At 41.7% G+C, this 14,470-nt stretch overlaps 1 protein-coding gene across 1 annotated transcript in view; it reads left to right on the top strand.

Moving 5' to 3' along the window:
• Positions 1-14,470, top strand: part of LOC307136039 (uncharacterized protein) — a gene marked incomplete at both ends in the record, with an annotated part of 141,752 nt that overhangs the window by 112,427 nt on the left and 14,855 nt on the right. The window contains 7 exons of the mRNA XM_079832785.1: positions 6,357-6,461; positions 6,538-6,725; positions 6,797-6,894; positions 6,978-7,135; positions 7,222-7,414; positions 7,484-7,631; positions 7,712-7,784. Coding sequence (XP_079688911.1) covers positions 6,357-6,461; positions 6,538-6,725; positions 6,797-6,894; positions 6,978-7,135; positions 7,222-7,414; positions 7,484-7,631; positions 7,712-7,784 — 963 coding nt within the window. The remainder of the gene's footprint in view (positions 1-6,356; positions 6,462-6,537; positions 6,726-6,796; positions 6,895-6,977; positions 7,136-7,221; positions 7,415-7,483; positions 7,632-7,711; positions 7,785-14,470) is intronic.

The raw sequence follows: 14,470 nt of genomic DNA, 5'->3' as shown, positions 1-14,470 counted from the left end.
GGGTCCTGCCTCCCGAGGCCTTGCACAGGAGCCTTTTGGCCTTCAGGAGAAGCAGCTGTTGCAGGGTCCAGTGAAGCCTTTGGATTGGAGGTATCCCGTCGTTCCCGAGGTGCAGAGCGAGTTGGCGGTGGACTTCCAGTTGAGGCAACCCGTGACTCCCAGCAGCGTAGCGGTTCAATGCGGAGAGAACCGGGTTCTTGTAGAAGTCCAGCAGGACTTGTTTAGCAATGGTCAGTTGATCCAGCCAACTGGTCTGTCTCTAGGTGGATGTTCTGTTGTTGGTCAGGACTCTGAGTCTAGGGTGCTCATCTTTGAGTATGAATTACAGGACTGCAACAGTGTGCAGATGGTAAGAACTCCTAAATCTTAATTGGTTGTTTGTTCAAATTGAGGATATCCAAAGTCCTCCTCAAGGACCGTCCGTTCACACTGCTGTTGTATTTGCATTGCCAGGGCAGCTGGCATAACATTTCTTAAGGCCCGTTCATACCAATGCATGTTTTAAGCTCTGCAGTTGTTTTCTCCTGCTTTAAGTGTTTGTCCACCGTATTGCACAATGCACTTTCTCTCATTCATAATAATGATTACACCTTGATGAGGAACTGATGTTTTAACTACAATCTCTTACAGATGAATGAGGATGAGCTTGTCTACACCTTCTCTCTTACCTACACCCCTGAGGCTCTTGCAGGTACTCCGATTACCCGGGCCGATGGTGCAATTGTTGGCGTTCAATGCCACTATCAAAGGTAAGTGACCTCTGTGACTTTCACTGCTTGTGCAACTGGGAGACCATTTAATGGGTACTTTCATGAACCACAGGCTACACAATGTAAGCAGTGATGCCTTGAGGCCAACATGGGTCCCTTATGCCTCAACCAAGGTTGGTGAAGAAGTCTTGATGTTCTCCCTGAAGCTCATGCTGGGTAAGTGCACTTTCTTTGGACCTTCGACCTTGCAAATGTGGCTCTTCCTAGGGTGTTCCTTCTCTTTTGTAGACGATTGGTCCTACCAGAGGCCTTCATACTCCTATTTCCTGGGTGGTGTTATTAACATCGAGGCATCTGTGAAGCAGTACAATCATGTGCCTCTGCGTGTGTTTGTGGACAGCTGTGTGGCCACTCAAGTGCCTGACGTGAACTCCCTTCCGAGATATTCCTTCATTGAGAATCATGGGTAAGGTCATGGCTCTTGATGTTATAGGACTGTTTTGTTTGCTCTTTTTAAACATTCATGAGTTGCTCTTTGTGGTGACTTTGTCGTCAGGTGCTTTGTGGATGCCAAGGCTACAGCTTCCAGCTCCCGCTTCATGCCTCGGTCCCAGGTTGACAAGATCCAGTTCCAGCTGGAGGCATTCATGTTCCAGGAGAGCACCAGTCCATCTGTATGTACCACAAGAGTTAATTTGACTTCTCTTCCCATCTGCTTTGGTTTTCTGACTTGTCTGTCATCCCTTGTAGATCTACATAACATGTGTTCTGAAGGCAACTATTGCTTCTGCACCCAGTGACGCTCAGCGCAAATCCTGTTCCTTTGCCAATGGGTACGTTGCACTTATTATTATATTATTATTATTTAATTTCTTTGCTCATGTTGAAAGTGCTTTGTCTTGTTGCAGGTGGTTTGCTGCTGATGGAAATGACCAAGTTTGTGGTTGCTGTGACTCAACATGTGGTCCTGATGGTGGAATTGCTGCTTCTCCTTATGGAGGTCGGTAGCTCTTGCTTTAAGCTTGCTTTTGATGTTTTAAGTGCTCCTAACTTTGCTCTTTCTTCTCTCTAGGTGTACAGTGGGAAGGCAAGGCAACACTTGGTCCTGTAATTGTTCAAGGGCAAAAGAAAGTTTCTCAATAAAACTGACATCAATCCTTGCTTGTATCTGACTTTTCACTTTGCTTCATGTCTGGTTTAACTGCTTTTGACCTGGAAAGAGTGCCTTATTCTGCAAATGTGGTGGAACTGACTGTACCTTTGCAAGTCCCAATTAGTCTGAAACCCTATGGCTGCATGCTATGTGACTTGCAGAGGTACAGAAGTTGTTATTTTTCTCCGTATGGAATTTAAACTTCTCAAGGTTAGTGTGGGGAGCGGTGCACAACCTGACGCGGGGCTAGTTGTAACAGTTTAACTTTCCACACATGCCGGGATGATGAAACCTAATGTATTTACTAGTTGCCATATCAACATTATTTAGTGAAACTGCACCAATTAATAATTATTTGGACGCGCTCACTGAACATTTAACAAAACGTTTATTGAAAATAAGACCAATCTGTTTAACAGTTGAGAGTTCTAATGCTGCTCTAACCAGCAGAAGATACTAGACGGGTTTAAATCCCAGTTGCACAGGTGGGGCATGTTGTAACCGTTACAATGTGCCCCTATTAGAACTATTCTATTGAGGAAAGAATAACAGTCAATGTTCAGAAGTTATGGTTTTTAACTTCTGTATAACTGTTTGTCAGTATAGTTTTAATGATTAAATGGCATTATTTTATTTGAAAGTTAATTTGTATTTTGACTTAGTTTGTCTTGTTTTTATTGTATCTGAACCTCAAGCTGTCATGTTAATGTGCCCCACCTATGGGGCAGGCTGTCATATTTCACTTTCTTTTGGGGTAAATCGAAAGCATACACCGGATTAATGATTAGCAATCAAGGTTTACTGAGTTTTACACGATTCTTTTGTAGTGTGTTTTTTTTTTTTGGTGAAGTTTATTAAAATAAATATGGTCACCTGTGTAGCTACATTCTTCTACTTCTCTCACTGCGGTTTCCTGATGGTTTCTAGAACAATTACTCCGAGTCGCCCTCTGTCGTTTCACAGAATAGTACAATGGCGAGTGCGTCAAGTATAAACGCCTCGTCCGTTTGGGGATTGACAAAGTGTGTGTTGGTTGAAAACCTTTGCTAGGGGAAAGAATTGTGTTTTGGTAGTTTTAGTGCATTTTGAATGTGAAATTATCTGCTGCGCCGAGCTGAAAGTTTGTTAGGAGAACTGTGTGAAGAGTTTTGAAAAAGTGTCCTAAGTATTGAGAAATGGGTCCTAGCAATTGTATATTAAAAAACCCCCACTGTAAATGGCAAGAGGCATCCTGCACAGGCAAAACAACCAATTAATATTATTCAACATATCCTAGCTTTTTACCGAAAATATTCAGATGTAACCCCCTTTGTAATAATTAACATTTTCATAAGTAACTGTAATTTAATTACACATTTTTTTCTCAGTAACTGATTACAGTTACATTTATTTTGTAATTAAAGTATATATGAGTAGATTCGTCCCCTCTGTCATAATCAAGGAGTCGAGGGTCTGTCCACATAAACCTCTCTTGTCCACTTGTGGAACACTTCAAACTGGCGACAGGGATTGCCCCAAGGGGAAGTGCTTAGGGAGGTTTGTGAGTGTGTTGCTAAATTTGGAACTACAGACTATTACTATTTCTGCCATATAAAGATATTGTAAAAGTAGTAATGCTAGTTAATATTTCTGCATGTCTACAAGCAAAGCGGAATGCACCAAACATCTACCCAAAGTACTTTGGGCAAGCTCCAGTAGCAAACCTGAGCATGAACCTTTTTATTTGTCTTCAATATGACAAATCTGACTAATTGGATTAAATATAGGGGAGAGCAGGGCACAACCTAACGCTTTTTGACTGTCTCAGTTTGTGTAAATTCACTTGGGGTTCAGAGTATTTATTTTTTCTCACATTAATTCCCCACATGTCTAGTACAATTATGTGGTTTTGTTTCATTAATACTGTGTATACTTTTTTTCTTGATTTACCCCGAAAGAATGGAAGTGAAATGTGACAACATGCCCCATGGGTGGGGCACATTGTAACATGACCAAATGACAGCTTAAAATGTTACCTGATATAATAACAAAAAATACAAGACAAACTAAAATATTTTGTCAATAAAATACAATTATTAACTTTTTAATTTGTAATGATTAAAATTATACAGATTTTTGGCTACATACAGCTAAACAGCATAGTTAAAAACATAATGATAATGAATAATTTCTGATCATTGACTCTGTCATTATTCACCCTTTTCTCAAAAGAATTCATAAAAGTATAGAATATAATAGCGTAGTTCTAATAGGGGCTCATTGTAATGCAGTGTTACAACGCACCCCACCTGCGCAACTGGGATTTAAACCGTGGCTCATGTCTTCTGCTGTTAGATCAACATTAAAGAACAATCTCAACTGTTAAATAACAGATATAAGATTCAAATAATATCAGATTTGTCTTGTTTTAAATAAACACAAAAAACAGAGATGAAAAATAAACTTAAGTAAGAAATTTACTTTTTGCCATGGTTAAATAAATGTTCAGTAATATCTTCCAAAGATTATTTAATTTTGCCGCTATTTTTTCTCTAAATAATGTTGATATGGCAACTAGTAAATACACTAAGTTTCTAAGTTTCGTCATCCTGGCATGTGTGGAAAGTGTTAAACCATGTGTGTTACAACTAAAGCCTAGTTCAGACTGCACGATTTTCAAACTCGTCGGATCACAAGTTCTTTTCACACTGCATGACTACCTGGGCCAGCATTCAGTCACTGCTGTGTTCACACTGCACGATGGATCGGCGACAGAGGGTTTCACACTGCATGACTGTACAAAAGGAAAAATCGCCGACAGCTCTGTCCCGTCCGCGAACTACGTTTCACAAGCAAACATACGCAAGAAGTGAGAAGGAAACAACGCGAGATCACACGTGCGTCAGACCGGAGTTCTTGCGCCAGACTGGAATTGTTATTAAAAATATAGACTGCAGTTCAGAAACTTGCTATCCAAATTGTCTGTGCGCTGATTTGCAGCAAAAAGGAGAAAAAGAAAAAAGATTATGGTGGAGGAAATGGTTGGGGAGCAAGGATTGTGTTCTGCAAAGAGAGTTTGAGGTAAATAAATAATTTTGCAGTGTGCTGCTGCTGCGGCTGGTCAAGCAAATGTTTGTGCTTTGTTTCTGCTTGATATAACTGTAAATATATATATATATATATATATTAAAAATACGGATATTCTGGTCTATAACTCCTCCCCGAACCTCCCGCTGCCCTGTATCTTGCTCTCTCATTGGCTGTCGGTCATCGCAGATGTATTTTTCAGTCAGAACTCATTTCACACAGCAGGAGTTTGAATCGCCGACAGGTCCAGATATTTAGCATGCCAAATATCTCGCGAGCGTCGGCGACTCATCGGCGATTCTCTCTGATCGCGTCTTTGATCATTCACACTGCGTGATTGTCACTCGCGTGCACAAGCACCGATTTGCCTATGATTTCAGCCATTTGTCTGCGATTTCCCAAAACCTGTCGGCGAGTCAAAATCGGGGCTAAAATCGGGCAGTGTGAACTTGGCATAACCCCGCGTTAGTTTGTGCCCCGCACTCCCCTACATCACATGCGTATGATTTTGATGAGAATTTTCTGGTAGCATAAACTCCCATTTGGGCAAGTCTGGAGAATCATGACTCTTAATGAAGAGGGAGGGATCATTGTTAATTAGCCAAAATCTGTAGAATACAAAAAGACCAAAGGGCATCATCTCAACAGTGTGACTAGTTGTTGAACAATGGCAGGAAGCTGGTGTGCTGTTCAATCTCTGGCACTTTGTGTGTGGTTTTGTACTTTTTGTCATGCTGTTCCACAGTGGAGTAATCTGCCCCAGAATCCTCTGATGTTAAAGCAAATTGACCAGCGGGTTCAACAACAAGCTAGTCAACAGTTTCCTCAGAAGGTTCAACAGCTAGCTAGTCAACAGTTTCCTCAGAAGGTTCAACAACAAGCTAGTCAACAGTTTCCTCAGAAGGTTCAACAGCTAGCTAGTCAACAGTTTCCTCAGAAGGTTCAACAACAAGCTAGTCAAAAGTTTCCTCAGAAGGTTCAACAGCTACCTAGTCAACAGTTTCCTCAGAAGGTTCAACAACAAGCTAGTCAACAGTTTCCTCAGAAGGTTCAACAACAAGCTAGTCAACAGTTTCCTCAGAAGGTTCAACAACAAGCTAGTCATCAGTTTCCTCAGCAGGTTCAACAACAAGCTAGTCATCAGTTTCCTCAGCAGGTTCAACAACAAGCTAGTCAACAGTTTCCTCAGCAGGTTCAACAACAAGCTAGTCAACAGTTTCCCCAGCAGTTTCAACAACAAGCTAGTCAACAGTTTCCTCAGCAGGTTCAACAACAAGCTAGTCAACAGTTTCCTCAGCAGGTTCAACAACAAGCTAGTCAACAGTTTCCTCAGCAGGTTCAACAACAAGCTAGTCAAAAGTTTCCTCAGCAGGTTCAGTCTAAGCAGCCAGTGGCGCAGGCAGAGCCCCTTGACAAATGTGCTGTAGCTGATTATGAGCAGATCCAATGTGGCCCACCTGGTATCAGTGGTGCTGAGTGTGACGCTATCAACTGCTGCTTTAATGGACAGCAGTGTTTCTATGGGAAGGCAGGTAAGAGTGAGTCAATGTTAAGGTTTTCATGTTAAACCACTCCTCAGTAATAACCTGCTCTTGTACCTTGTTCCAGTGACTGTCCAGTGTATAAGAGATGGTCAGTTTGTGGTAGTGGTGGCAAGAGATGTTACACTACCTCGCTTGAGCCTGGATTCAGTCCGTCTCCTGGGTGGAAACGACCCACCTTGCAGTCCTGTGGGATCCACACCTTCCTTTGCTATATACCAGTTCCCTGTCACTGCATGTGGCACAAGCATGATGGTGAGTAGCTGCTTGTGGTTCTGTTCTGCATGGCTTAGAATGGCCTGGATGCCAACAGTTATTATTTGCAGGAGGACGGTGGATATGTGGTGTATGAGAACCGAATGACCTCCTCGTATGAAGTGGGTGTCGGACCACTTGGTTCCATCACAAGGGACAGCCATTTTGAGTAGGTTTTTTGTTGTTGTTTTTTTTAATTAGAAAAAATATGAATCCTTGACAAAGGCTACAAGCTCACTATTTGTTGTCTAGGCTCCTCTTCCAGTGTAGGTACTCTGCTACTTCTGTGGAAGCTCTGGTTGTGGAGGTCAACACTGTTCCTGCACCTCCACCAGTAGCGGCTTCTGGACCCCTCAGGGTGGAGCTTAGACTGGCAAATGGTCAATGTGTCACCAAAGGCTGTGCAGAAGGTAAGCGTCTGTCCAAGTATGCACAAGTATTTTCTAAAAATCCAGATTGCAGCAGTTTCTGGTTAAACGCTGGTTTTCTTCCTCAGGGGATGAGGCATACACGTCCTACTACGGTGATGCTGATTATCCCGTCACAAAAGTCCTGCGGGAGCCTGTGTATGTTGAGGTGCGCATTTTGGAGAGGACCGACCCCAACATTGTCCTAATGCTTGGACATTGCTGGGCGACATCAACCCCCAGTCCACTCAGTCTACCCCAGTGGGACCTTCTGGTCGATGGGTGAGTAAGGCCAGTCTTTATCCATCTAGTGTGCTGTAAGGCACTTCTGACTGCCTCTTTACCTTTCAGATGCCCTTACCAGGATGACCGTTACCTGACCTCATTGGTTCCGGTGGCTGGATCTTCTGGTCTTCAGTTCCCAACCCACTACAAGCGCTTTGTTGTGAAGATGTTCACATTTGTGGATCCAGCATCACTGGCTCCTCTACAGGAAACCGTATGCTCTGCAGCCTTACCTGAATCCTTAATATTAGGTGTTTTTCTTTCTGTGGCTTATCCCTTTCCCCCCTCTGTTAGATCTTCATCCACTGTAGTACAGCAGTGTGCCATCCCTCTTCTGGCTCCTGTGAGCAAAGCTGCACTAGGAAAAGTGAGTGCTTGTTGTAAACTGACTTCAGGAACCATGAGAATTTGGTTTTTAAATGCCTCACCATTCTACCATTTTCTTTTCCAGGAAGAGATGCTAACGTCAAGACCATCTCTAGTGGGCAAACTGTGGTGTCTAGTGGAGAAGTTACCCTGGTCATGTGACTTTAGTAGTTTTAATAAACTTCTTAACTCCACTGTCTCTTTGGTATTGATTTTTCATGACTGTTCTCAGTTTGATTTATTGGGCTACACTACTAAACAGGAGTTCCCTTTTTTGCTTCAAGGTTATGCTTGTCTTGAACTAAACAAGCCAAGTTTCTGCCCAAACCTGACCTATTTGCCAAGTTGCTGTTTTGCTCTCTAACTTGTGGCTTTATGGCTGGACTAACATAACTGCTTGTATTGCTATTCAAGCATGCCAAGTCCCTCTGTTTTTTGGTAATGCTATTTGAAAGCCCCTGAAGTCGTGCAAGTACAGCATTGCATCTGCAACGAAATCAGTATCAACCTGCATTGTCTTATTTATTTTTTTTAAATCCCAAATTGTGACCAGCCTTTTTTCTTTAGGCTAGCCCCAATGTTTATTGAAAAGTAGACTGGTGCTTTAATAAAAGCTGGTTTAGTCCCTTAACTGGTGTGTCACACCGGAGTTGCTGTCTGCGGGCCTGTTTACACCTGGTACTAAAGCGTTTATCAGTCCAATCACAAGTGGACTATGCTAAATACAGGTGTAAATGGGTTCTAAAATGTTTTAAACTTGTCCTGTTTTTTTTGTGTTGCTTTTAACCTTACTCATGAAAGGGGTCTATAAACCGTCTCCAGAGTGTGACGTTAACTGGTCTAAACCATGTCGCTTCTGTAGATTTGGGCAATAAGCTACTTTGTTTAACTGTCTGTGCTTGTTGCACCATTAAAAACAGAATGTGGAAGGCAATCCATGGCATCAAGGAAATGCATCCCATTTTAATTCTATTTAACTGGTTTGAAGAGCTAACTGTTGGTGAATTAGGTTTGTGAAATAAACATTTCAAAATGGGGTCTACTATTATATTTGTCCATTTTTAGTGCCCCATCCTTAAGTCTTCGTCCTGTTAACTCTTCTTGCTCTTTGTATCACACATTTTTCCTAGAGACATTTTGGTGGAAAATTTGAGAAAACGTAGGTCTGTGGCCAGTTGCATAAACTGCTGATGTTAAAGAATAAGAAGCTGAGGGCAAGTGGACAAAAATGAATGACTGTTTCAATTAACTTTTTCATGCCCTTCCCTCCCTATCTTCCCTCTGTGTCGTTGATTTTGTACCAGGAGATTTTTTGTAGGTATTGGGCTGTTACATGTGTGTACCGAATTTCATACCTGTATGTGAAACGTAGTGGGAGGGGCACTTTGTTGAAATGTTGTAGGTGGCGCTATCGAGCCATTTTGCCATGCCTAATTCTGAAACTCATATGTAGATGTCTTCAGGCTAGGACTCTTATCAAACATCTGAAGTTTGGGGCAGATCGGACATTGTATGCCTGACTTACAACAGCTTCCTGTGTCATGGCGAAACATCAGACTTTGTCAGGCCTTTGTCACAATTTAACATCACCAAGGCCTGATATGATGACCAAATATGATGATGTTATAGTTAAATCTCAATGAGGAGTTAATCACAATGTAAAACAAGGCATTTCCTGTTGCCCGCAGGTGGCGCTATGACTGTAACTGAATATTGGCATGTAGATGTCTTCAGGTCAGGACTCTTATCAAACATGTGAAGTTTGGGGCAGATCGGAAATTGTATGCCCGAGTTACAACAACTTCCTGTTTTATTGCGAACCATCGAACTTTGTGAGGCCGCCACTGACACGACCGTCAGGGAAAACTCAAGATCTTCGCAATTTAACATCACCAAGGCCTTTAGATTAGACTGTGCAAATATGATGTTGATCTGATTAAATCTCTAGGAGAATCCCTGCAGAGAATCCAGTAGATGGCGATGACACTTGGCAAAGAAACACTACGTGCCTATAGACTAAAGACGCAATATGCATGCGCATGATGTCACAGTTTTCACAAATTCATGTTTTTGTAGTTTACATGGAGACAATAATGGTATCATTTTCAAAAACTTGAACTTTGAAACCCTGTTTTTAAAAGTTTGCATTTTTAAGGGCCACAAAGCACTGTTGTTGTGTAAATGAACACAATGCATTTAAAGTTTTATTTGAAAATGGTGTCATGTAAATGTCCCCCTCAATTTGTCAGATAAGAGAGACATACAAATTGTGCAGAGCTGTGGGTCCCAGAGATGCATATAAACTCTACAGGTCCAGAGGAGAATCAAAGGCAATCAATTAAACTAAAAGGGGATGAGCCACCTTCATTCAAAGCTGTACAAAATGGCTAGGCCAAGCACTGGTGTGTGTTGTGGCATTTGTGTCAAAGTTTGCTAGGATGGGGCTTCTGAAAGGTGTGTTAGTGGTGGTTGTGATTGTTGTGTTTGATCTGCCTGATGCATGGGGAAGTTTGATGCACAGTCAAAGTCCAAGAAGCATGGGGCCAAAATCAGATCCAGATTTCAGAAGTCCTGCCTTTTCTGCTCCAGAACTCTGGAATCCTTTGCAAGTGGCTTCTCCATTTCAGAGTCCTTTGGGTCCTGCCTCCCGAGGCCTTGCACAGGAGCCTTTTGGCCTTCAGGAGAAGCAGCTGTTGCAGGGTCCAGTGAAGCCTTTGGATTGGAGGTATCCCGTCGTTCCCGAGGTGCAGAGCGAGTTGGCGGTGGACTTCCAGTTGAGGCAACCCGTGACTCCCAGCAGCGTAGCGGTTCAATGCGGAGAGAACCGGGTTCTTGTAGAAGTCCAGCAGGACTTGTTTAGCAATGGTCAGTTGATCCAGCCAACTGGTCTGTCTCTAGGTGGATGTTCTGTTGTTGGTCAGGACTCTGAGTCTAGGGTGCTCATCTTTGAGTATGAATTACAGGACTGCAACAGTGTGCAGATGGTAAGAACTCCTAAATCTTAATTGGTTGTTTGTTCAAATTGAGGATATCCAAAGTCCTCCTCAAGGACCGTCCGTTCACACTGCTGTTGTATTTGCATTGCCAGGGCAGCTGGCATAACATTTCTTAAGGCCCGTTCATACCAATGCATGTTTTAAGCTCTGCAGTTGTTTTCTCCTGCTTTAAGTGTTTGTCCACCGTATTGCACAATGCACTTTCTCTCATTCATAATAATGATTACACCTTGATGAGGAACTGATGTTTTAACTACAATCTCTTACAGATGAATGAGGATGAGCTTGTCTACACCTTCTCTCTTACCTACACCCCTGAGGCTCTTGCAGGTACTCCGATTACCCGGGCCGATGGTGCAATTGTTGGCGTTCAATGCCACTATCAAAGGTAAGTGACCTCTGTGACTTTCACTGCTTGTGCAACTGGGAGACCATTTAATGGGTACTTTCATGAACCACAGGCTACACAATGTAAGCAGTGATGCCTTGAGGCCAACATGGGTCCCTTATGCCTCAACCAAGGTTGGTGAAGAAGTCTTGATGTTCTCCCTGAAGCTCATGCTGGGTAAGTGCACTTTCTTTGGACCTTCGACCTTGCAAATGTGGCTCTTCCTAGGGTGTTCCTTCTCTTTTGTAGACGATTGGTCCTACCAGAGGCCTTCATACTCCTATTTCCTGGGTGGTGTTATTAACATCGAGGCATCTGTGAAGCAGTACAATCATGTGCCTCTGCGTGTGTTTGTGGACAGCTGTGTGGCCACTCAAGTGCCTGACGTGAACTCCCTTCCGAGATATTCCTTCATTGAGAATCATGGGTAAGGTCATGGCTCTTGATGTTATAGGACTGTTTTGTTTGCTCTTTTTAAACATTCATGAGTTGCTCTTTGTGGTGACTTTGTCGTCAGGTGCTTTGTGGATGCCAAGGCTACAGCTTCCAGCTCCCGCTTCATGCCTCGGTCCCAGGTTGACAAGATCCAGTTCCAGCTGGAGGCATTCATGTTCCAGGAGAGCACCAGTCCATCTGTATGTACCACAAGAGTTAATTTGACTTCTCTTCCCATCTGCTTTGGTTTTCTGACTTGTCTGTCATCCCTTGTAGATCTACATAACATGTGTTCTGAAGGCAACTATTGCTTCTGCACCCAGTGACGCTCAGCGCAAATCCTGTTCCTTTGCCAATGGGTACGTTGCACTTATTATTATATTATTATTATTTAATTTCTTTGCTCATGTTGAAAGTGCTTTGTCTTGTTGCAGGTGGTTTGCTGCTGATGGAAATGACCAAGTTTGTGGTTGCTGTGACTCAACATGTGGTCCTGATGGTGGAATTGCTGCTTCTCCTTATGGAGGTCGGTAGCTCTTGCTTTAAGCTTGCTTTTGATGTTTTAAGTGCTCCTAACTTTGCTCTTTCTTCTCTCTAGGTGTACAGTGGGAAGGCAAGGCAACACTTGGTCCTGTAATTGTTCAAGGGCAAAAGAAAGTTTCTCAATAAAACTGACATCAATCCTTGCTTGTATCTGACTTTTCACTTTGCTTCATGTCTGGTTTAACTGCTTTTGACCTGGAAAGAGTGCCTTATTCTGCAAATGTGGTGGAACTGACTGTACCTTTGCAAGTCCCAATTAGTCTGAAACCCTATGGCTGCATGCTATGTGACTTGCAGAGGTACAGAAGTTGTTATTTTTCTCCGTATGGAATTTAAACTTCTCAAGGTTAGTGTGGGGAGCGGTGCACAACCTGACGCGGGGCTAGTTGTAACAGTTTAACTTTCCACACATGCCGGGATGATGAAACCTAATGTATTTACTAGTTGCCATATCAACATTATTTAGTGAAACTGCACCAATTAATAATTATTTGGACGCGCTCACTGAACATTTAACAAAACGTTTATTGAAAATAAGACCAATCTGTTTAACAGTTGAGAGTTCTAATGCTGCTCTAACCAGCAGAAGATACTAGACGGGTTTAAATCCCAGTTGCACAGGTGGGGCATGTTGTAACCGTTACAATGTGCCCCTATTAGAACTATTCTATTGAGGAAAGAATAACAGTCAATGTTCAGAAGTTATGGTTTTTAACTTCTGTATAACTGTTTGTCAGTATAGTTTTAATGATTAAATGGCATTATTTTATTTGAAAGTTAATTTGTATTTTGACTTAGTTTGTCTTGTTTTTATTGTATCTGAACCTCAAGCTGTCATGTTAATGTGCCCCACCTATGGGGCAGGCTGTCATATTTCACTTTCTTTTGGGGTAAATCGAAAGCATACACCGGATTAATGATTAGCAATCAAGGTTTACTGAGTTTTACACGATTCTTTTGTAGTGTGTTTTTTTTTTTTGGTGAAGTTTATTAAAATAAATATGGTCACCTGTGTAGCTACATTCTTCTACTTCTCTCACTGCGGTTTCCTGATGGTTTCTAGAACAATTACTCCGAGTCGCCCTCTGTCGTTTCACAGAATAGTACAACGGCGAGTGCGTCAAGTATAAACGCCTCGTCCGTTTGGGGATTGACAAAGTGTGTGTTGGTTGAAAACCTTTGCTAGGGGAAAGAATTGTGTTTTGGTAGTTTTAGTGCATTTTGAATGTGAAATTATCTGCTGCGCCGAGCTGAAAGTTTGTTAGGAGAACTGTGTGAAGAGTTTTGAAAAAGTGTCCTAAGTATTGAGAAATGGGTCCTAGCAATTGTATATTAAAAAACCCCCACTGTAAATGGCAAGAGGCATCCTGCACAGGCAAAACAACCAATTAATATTATTCAACATATCCTAGCTTTTTACCGAAAATATTCAGATGTAACCCCCTTTGTAATAATTAACATTTTCATAAGTAACTGTAATTTAATTACACATTTTTTTCTCAGTAACTGATTACAGTTACATTTATTTTGTAATTAAAGTATATATGAGTAGATTCGTCCCCTCTGTCATAATCAAGGAGTCGAGGGTCTGTCCACATAAACCTCTCTTGTCCACTTGTGGAACACTTCAAACTGGCGACAGGGATTGCCCCAAGGGGAAGTGCTTAGGGAGGTTTGTGAGTGTGTTGCTAAATTTGGAACTACAGACTATTACTATTTCTGCCATATAAAGATATTGTAAAAGTAGTAATGCTAGTTAATATTTCTGCATGTCTACAAGCAAAGCGGAATGCACCAAACATCTACCCAAAGTACTTTGGGCAAGCTCCAGTAGCAAACCTGAGCATGAACCTTTTTATTTGTCTTCAATATGACAAATCTGACTAATTGGATTAAATATAGGGGAGAGCAGGGCACAACCTAACGCTTTTTGACTGTCTCAGTTTGTGTAAATTCACTTGGGGTTCAGAGTATTTATTTTTTCTCACATTAATTCCCCACATGTCTAGTACAATTATGTGGTTTTGTTTCATTAATACTGTGTATACTTTTTTTCTTGATTTACCCCGAAAGAATGGAAGTGAAATGTGACAACATGCCCCATGGGTGGGGCACATTGTAACATGACCAAATGACAGCTTAAAATGTTACCTGATATAATAACAAAAAATACAAGACAAACTAAAATATTTTGTCAATAAAATACAATTATTAACTTTTTAATTTGTAATGATTAAAATTATACAGATTTTTGGCTACATACAGCTAAACAGCATAGTTAAAAACATAATGATAATGAATAATTTCTGATCATTGACTCTGTCA

This window comes from Gobio gobio (assembly GCF_949357685.1).
Source record: "Gobio gobio genome assembly, chromosome: 13".
Lineage (NCBI taxonomy): Eukaryota > Metazoa > Chordata > Actinopteri > Cypriniformes > Gobionidae > Gobio > Gobio gobio.
Note: the sequence above shows the minus strand (reverse complement) of the source record. Positions and strands in the feature narration are given on the sequence as shown.